At 36.5% G+C, this 7913-nt stretch overlaps 2 protein-coding genes and 1 pseudogene across 2 annotated transcripts; 2 read left to right on the forward strand and 1 right to left on the reverse strand.

The window, feature by feature from the left end:
• Window positions 1-300: 300 nt before the first annotated feature.
• LOC140876260 (uncharacterized) lies at window positions 301-928 on the reverse strand. The gene has a single exon (XM_073280178.1). It carries the CDS (start codon window positions 844-846, stop codon window positions 487-489), a length of 360 nt encoding a protein of 119 aa, XP_073136279.1. The 5' UTR covers window positions 847-928; the 3' UTR covers window positions 301-486.
• Window positions 929-2707: 1779 nt separating this feature from the next.
• On the forward strand, window positions 2708-4579 carry LOC140875206 (uncharacterized). Its single transcript, XM_073278808.1, has 3 exons — window positions 2708-2866; window positions 2949-3039; window positions 4232-4579. The coding sequence occupies exons 1-3, from the start codon at window positions 2797-2799 to the stop codon at window positions 4365-4367; spliced, it is 297 nt and encodes a 98-aa protein (XP_073134909.1). The 5' UTR covers window positions 2708-2796; the 3' UTR covers window positions 4368-4579.
• An 838-nt stretch (window positions 4580-5417) lies between these two features.
• On the forward strand, window positions 5418-7913 carry LOC140874401 (UDP-glucuronic acid decarboxylase 2-like; annotated as a pseudogene).

The raw sequence follows: 7913 nt of genomic DNA on the forward strand, positions 1-7913 counted from the left end.
TGTTCATCGTATGAAACTCTACACGTATGCAACTGCCCTGGCCTTAAAAATATATATATATCTATTTTTAGGAAGAAGTCATTATCAAAGGCATATATCCATCCATTAAAAAAGTTCCTATCGTTGGTTCAAATTTTTAAGAGAAAAAATAGATCTTCATTACAGCACATGTTATGAAAAGGGGATCCAATTAACAATAATTAGATTAAAATATTTTAAAGAATATTATTATTATTATTAATTTTCAACATTAAGAGAAAATTATCTGATTTTTTTTGTTGAATATTATAATTAATAGAAATTCAAATCTATCAAAATTTGTTAAGAGTGAAAGCGTCCATAGGGGCAAAATGGTAATCAAACAGCAACTCCATGTTCATACACACACTACGTCCGTACGACAATGAACTGAAAATCAAACACAAAATGGTAAAAGAGAAGCAAATTAATTTCAAATCAGAGTACAGATCGAGATCTGAATCATTATCAAGCTCCAGAATCATCATCCCCGCCGAAGATGGAAACTCTGTTGAAGAGAAGCAGCAGAACGAGGAGGAGAAAGAGCGCGACGCCGAGGGGCGAGCCGCTGACGCGGTGGATGGAGTTGGGCTCGCCGGAGGAGAATATTCCGGCGACGAAGGATCCGCTGTCGGAGGAAAGGAACTGGATGGCGAGGAGGAGAATGATCGGCAGGAGGAGGAGACCTACTGGGGTTAGCAGCTCAGCGATGAAGCCTGTCACCGCCTCGCCTTGGTCTCCGAACAAGCTTGGAACCACCATGACAACCACCACCACCGCCGCCAATATGGCGGCGTGGGGAGGCCCGGCGCGGCGTTCCTCTAGCATTTGGGTTTGGTGGCCTGGTGCGCGTGTTGCTTTTTCTTTTGTTGGGTAGGGACGTAATTGGTCGTAGTGATTAAAATATGGCAATTGGACGAACCCCTTCTTTTTGAAATTATAATATAATTATTTTAGTAAAACGTAAATAGAGATTTACATATTAGTTTACACGTACGTTCTAGTTCTATTTGAAGTTATAAAACTATCAAAAATATATTTTGAAAGCATTTTTTTCAAATAAAATACACAAATAATATTGTAACTTCAAATGAAATATGTAAGCCTACGATAAATAAGTAACTTCCTTAACATACATTTAAGAGTTATATTTATCAATACATGTAAGGTCAACGAAAAATTCCAACCTACTCCATGGGTATTACCCCATGAGACATATGGATGTATTTTATTTGTTCAAATCATGTGGGCCCCATATAATTCAGTGGGACCCACATGATTTGAACCAACCAGTGATTGTCAATTATCCCATGGGTATTTAGGGTCCAAGCTATCGAGGTCCACTATTTTTTAGTGGATCTTGCATGTACTGATGGGTTTTGTCTATGATATCCCATTCGGTAGTGCCCGAATGGAGATAACGGCCCATGTTTTTTTGGATTTGATATGATCTTATCAAATCCAAAAAAAGGCCGTTGGATGCAGCAGATGGGTGCTGCCCATGTGCTAGCATAGACAAAAAATGATATCTATGATCATGAAAATAGTGTCCTTGTAGATAGCATAAAATATTCTCGATAACTCCTTCAATGTGCGTATACGGTATATCATTTTGCATTATTTTGCAAACTGATTATTTAACCAAATTAAACCGAACCTTGGATTCGTATTGGTTCCGATCGGCTAAGTTAGGATGATTCATCTTAATTTTCGTTCAAATAACTTTTTTTTACTATTCTAAAACATGATTTAATTTTCTAAACTAGCTAAAATAATTAGATAAATATGCATATTCATATAGATATCAAATAATCAACATTATGATGTATGATGATGACATTATGAATTTCGTATCAAAATATATGAATTTTCAAGTACTTCAGAAAAAAAAAAAATTATCATCACCATGACCACATTTTAAAAAAAAAAAATAGATTGTGAGATTATCCGGCGGATCTATATATGTGAGATGTGTTGGCCCGGTTCATCACTGGAGTGAAAAATAATACTAACATTGATCGAGTCAAATAAGAGATCCATCTCATAAAATTGAACATTGAGTAATTTTTGTGACTTCAGAAAAAGAGAGATTTATATCTTTTATGTCCATTCAACTTCATTTTAAATAATTGAAAAGGCTAAAACTTATAAATGTTACAACTATATATTATCAATTTTCTGAGAGTAGATTTCATATGAAAAATGTTGATTTTGTTCAAACCAGGAGAGAAAAGTAGTGCTTTGGACATTTAGGTCTAAATAATATCTTTTTTGAATCTGATTAAATTAGAGATCATTATCATAAAATTGACCTGTAGTAAAACAATTCAACAAAAATTGTGTTTTTTCGTAATACTAATGATATGAAATTGATTTTTTTTTTTTAAAAATGATATGATATGAAGTTGATTAGAAAGATTACCCAATAAATAACAATGGGCTGAACACATTGTCTGTGGGCTTGAAGCAAATCATATCTCTTTTCACATATTTGTTACTTTAATATTAATATTAATAATTTAATTTAATTATTTGTTGCAAAAATTTTAATTATTATCAATTGATTTTTGTTCTTTATTTAGGGAGGGAAAAAAAAACAGCAGCAAAAACGTAACCAAACACGTGACAAAAACGTGGACTGTTTTACAAGCGACGTGTCAAAATTCGTTTCTTCCCTCTTTCCTATATATCTTGGGGGGCAAAATCAACATTTTCGCAGAGGCTGAGAAAGAACTAGAAGGGAGACGGAAGAAAGGAAGAAGAGAAGAACGAGAAAGAATGGGAGAAGAAAAGGGCAAGCTTGAATCGATCAGGGAATGGGTCGTGGAGCACAAGCTTCGAGCAGTTGGTAAATTTTTTTTTGTTTGTGATGATTTTCTGTTTGAAGATCGGATTTTTAATGGGGTTTTTGATTTCTTGTTTGTTCGAAGGGACTTTATGGGCTAGCGGGATCGTGGGTTCTATGGCGTATAATTGGTCGCAACCAAATATGAAAACCAGTGTCAAGATTATTCACGCTAGGTATGGTTGTACTTTTATGTTCTCGATCGAACTACTATCTTCTTCTTCTTCTTTTTTTTTCCTCGTTTGTTGTTCTTACTGAGTTTTCTTAGTGATAATCCATTTATTATGCTGATTTCCATTTGCTTCCGAGTAGTTAAATCTGATATAAAAAGCTTTGCCTCGTGAAATGATTGGTAGGAACTAGGGTATTTGTCTGATAAGGCGTAGGTTGATAAAAACTGCATTTCTAGCGTCGGATGTAGCTTATGAGGCCCATCTACGGCAAAATCTTGCAGTTCGTGGTTATTGTTAGAAAAAAATGTGATTTTGCTCCCAAGTACATCAGTGGCCGCACTGCATTCAGGGCTTGTCATAAGTAGCTTTTGGTTGTATGCCTTTAGGTGATTGAGTATTGGGTATAAAATTGAGCTTCCAAATGGGAGTTTTGATTGAAACATTATATATATAATAATAATGAATCTTGATGATTTCGGAAGCTAATACATATTGGATGTTGTACTTGGAAACTCACAGATGGTAATGTTGGCATGTTTTGGTTGTAGAATCGTAGTCTGTACAGGTTTTGATATGAGAAGAATTTGATCTGTCTAGGTGTAGTGTCTCGATATTGTGCATCAGTTTTTGGGACTTGAAACAAGCAGCTGATATTGGTGAGTTTATTCTTTCTCTTTTTTCTCTTCTTCTTTCAGGAGAGAATAGTGTGTAGGAGATGTGAGGATTCCTGCCTAATTAATTTGGTTTTAGGATTTTGTGATGGTTTATGAGCTACCATACATGTTAATCCATGATTTGGAAATGTATAATGTTTCCATCAAACAACGATAACGAGTTCGACAAATTCATGTCAACCTGCTGAAAGCTTGCAGTGACAAGTTCAGAATGGTAGTCCGAAAATTGAGAATTTAAAATGCATAGCAATCCTTCCATCCACTTGTTGAATATGGTTGCAGCTGATTGTAAACTAGATGGAAGGTCAAGTTCATGCTCAAAACATAATGTAGAGATCCTTGCTGATATTACCCTGCCTATGCGATTAACCATTCGATTCACAATGAGTCATAAATTTGTTGCAAAATATCTTATCTTTGGTTTAATCTAGAATTTTTTAGAATATGCAAGACTCTTATTCACTATTGTTCATGCGATATCATTTCCTTCCGATTCGTTCAACAATATTTCTTGGAAACAGGTTGCACGCGCAGGCTCTTACACTTGCTGCATTAGCTGGTGCTGCCGTAGTTGAGTATTATGATCACAAGACAGGAGCAAAAGCAGAGCGTGTGGCTAAGTTCCTCGAACTTCATCAACAGCCACACAAGGATTGAACTCCTTTGGTCGCATAAATCCAAAAAAAATGAAACCATAGCTGTCACCAGTTTTGCCCGTGCCCAAGAAGATGAACACACTTATTAGCACATGGCTAAAAACCATGAGTATTCTTTTGAAGACCCTAAATTTATTACTCGAGTCTAGCGTTTTATGTGTACATGAACCTTGGTTTTCTGAAAGGAATAAAAAGATTTGAAGCTGGTTTAAAGCGTATGTTTGCTACTTCAGATTATTCTGCCTTCTTTTGTTAAATGTTGGCTGGTTACAAGTTACAACAGAGCTTTTTGAGTAGCCAACTTAAATGTATATTTTCTCATATACAAAGCAATTTGAGGCAGCCTTCACCTCTGGATTTTGATCAGACGAAACTCGAATATCGTGTTGAAATTACGGTTTCGAACTATAGGGATATTATAAATTAGGAGTTGTAAGACAAGAATAGTCTTGATATGCTACATCGATCCTCTGATGATTGTAGGACACTTGTAGGTCAAGATCGGATCATCCTTTATCAGTCTTTAAAAATTGATAATAGTTCATAAAGCAAGTTTTCACGTCAGATCAAAGAGCATTTTCATGTCCACAAAATATATTTTTGTTCTCCTTGATTTTTTTTGGCATATCAGCGATGAGCTTTTGTTAAATTACTATTACAAAGCATCGTACGTATTAAAATGGAATTTGGTTCGTGAGACGAACGAATGATTTATGATTGAATGAAGCATGATTTTCCTAATTTTTAGAAATTGAATCAAATGTGATGCGTAATAATTTTATATATTCTCAATTAAACAAATTAAGTGACATAAGATCCTGATTATTAGCAATGACCAAAAAAAGAGTCAGATAATAAATACCAAAACAAGTTGATTAATCCCCTTGAATTCTATTGGTGGTCGATCGAAAGAAAATGTCGTTAAAAAAATGTATTTATTCAAAGCACACACACTTGATGGATAAAAAGAAGTTAACATAGAAATTAAAACGGACATCAGCAAGAGTAACGCCACAGGCAGCGATCTTGCGCCGACATTTAATGTCTCCCCGCCATCTTGGATCTCACCATTTCTCTAACTCACACAAAATGTATCTGAATTCAGACATGCACATGCATTAATATTATTCTGTCTGCATCAAATTTTCAACCTTAATTTTGATGCCACCTTCTGTTTTCTGCAGCTAGCTCTCATATTCTACATTCGGATTAATGTTTCCTTCATTTCATCGTTAAAATGTTCTGAACTTGTTTCGTTTTGGATTTGATATCGTATCGCTTGTTTCCAATATTTGTGATCAGAAGGTTAAAAAATGGGGAGTGATCAGTTTTCCAATATAAGCTACGTGAAGAAACATCAAAAGAGAATTTGTGTGGCGTACCCTTTTCTTTATATGTTTAGAGAGCAAAGATTTGTGTTTTTTTTGGTTGGGATTGCCATAGCTTGTGTGGCTTTCGCCGTCATTAGTCCTTCGAATTTGCCTCCGGAGAGTGAAAGGATCTGGCTTTCTGATGATTCGGTGCCGGTTCCTCGGAGGGTTGCTTACGAATTACACGATGGATTCGGGCACCGGAGCATAGGTATTATTAGCTATTAAGATATTTGAATTCTTGAAATTGAATTTGGAGTTATACTTCTAATGTATCTCTTAATTTGGTTTAGGAATTTTAATTAGCTCTTTTTTTCTTGATAAGCTGATGGATTTTAACGTTTTCTCCATTTTCTGTAGGGGTCATTATTCTGTTTATTCCATGATTTTGATCCCAAACTTGGAGGATTTCATAAAATCTCTGCTCTTTATGATATGTTTGAGCCTTGAGTTAGATTATGATTAATCAAATTGATTTCTTTGTTTGATTTGAGTGCTTTTGTGGATGTGATTTATCTTTGTTCTATAATCTCTTCAGGTGGGAAGGTTCCTTTAGGTTTGAAAAGCAAAAGTTTGCGGGTTTTGGTCACCGGTGGAGCTGGTTTCGTCGGGAGCCATCTGGTGGACCGTTTGATGGCTCGGGGAGACAGTGTAATCGTCGTTGATAACTTCTTCACTGGAAATAAGGAAAATGTTCTGCATCATTTCGGAAACCCGAGATTCGAGCTCATTCGGCACGATGTAGTCGAGCCCATTATGCTAGAAGTGGATCAAATTTACCATCTGGCCTGCCCTGCATCTCCAGTGCATTACAAGTATAACCCAGTCAAGACCATCATATCCTCTCCTTTGTTGTGTTTTTTTTCATTTATCACCCAATTCTTGAACTTTTACACTAATCAGTAATCTTCACAATGTGATTATGCATTTGAAGTTTTGAAAAACAAACAAGAAATATGTTATGTCCTGGTAAGATTTTTTTTTCTTGACTGTATTCTCCTGAGATCACAAAACAAATGTGATGGGAACACTGAATATGTTGGGATTGGCAAAAAGGGTCGGCGCTCGTTTTCTTCTAACGAGCACCAGCGAAGTGTATGGCGATCCTTTGGAGCATCCTCAAGCCGAGACCTATTGGGGCAATGTCAATCCCATTGGTGAGTCATCTCAAGGAACTCCATTTTCTCAAGATAGTCCTAACCATTTCTCTAGCAGATAGAACAGTTGCATATTCATCTTGTTTTGCGTTGATCGATTTCTGGGTAGGCGTAAGGAGTTGCTATGACGAGGGAAAGCGTACAGCCGAGACCTTGACCATGGATTACCACAGAGGACTCAATCTTGAGGTAACATATTCATCAGGACTCAGAATCAATACAACAATAGATTTGGTTTTCACATTTTATTTGTGTGTACGTACTACTTTTATCCAGGTGAGAATTGCTAGGATTTTCAACACTTATGGGCCTCGCATGTGCATAGATGATGGGCGTGTCGTTAGCAATTTCGTCGCTCAGGTCTTGTAAAAAACCAGAGAACATTCAATTCTGATATGAAATTGTGTGTCATCCAGTAGTGTATAGTAATTTTCTATTTAAATTTTGTTAGGCCTTAAGAAAGGAGCCATTGACTGTTTATGGGGATGGAAAGCAAACCAGGAGTTTCCAATATGTTTCTGATCTGGTATGCAACCATCTGTTTCTTGCATAAAGTTAACCAAGACATACACTTTCATTAATAACCGATCGCGGTTTATGTGAACAGGTTGAAGGTCTGATGCGACTAATGGAAGGCGATCACGTAGGTCCATTCAATCTTGGGAACCCTGGCGAATTCACCATGCTTGAACTAGCTCGGGTAGACTCTTACACCATCACAAAGTTTCCGCGGACTTTAGAATCCTTGTTAAGGTGCTTTCGAAAAAAATTGATCATGTGTTATCCATGCAGGTGGTACAAGATACAATTGATCCAAACGCGAGGATCGAGTTTAGGCCGAATACAGAAGATGATCCCCACAAGAGAAAGCCAGACATATCGAGGGCCAAGAAGCTTCTCGGATGGCAACCGAACGTGCCTTTAACGAAGGGACTTCCGCTGATGGTTTCGGACTTCAGGCAACGTATATTTGGAGATCAGAAAGATCGAACAAGCTCGTAGATTCTTACATTTTTATGA

The sequence above is a fragment of the Henckelia pumila genome, chromosome 1 (assembly GCF_033568475.1).
Source record: "Henckelia pumila isolate YLH828 chromosome 1, ASM3356847v2, whole genome shotgun sequence".
NCBI classification, from domain to species: domain Eukaryota; kingdom Viridiplantae; phylum Streptophyta; class Magnoliopsida; order Lamiales; family Gesneriaceae; genus Henckelia; species Henckelia pumila.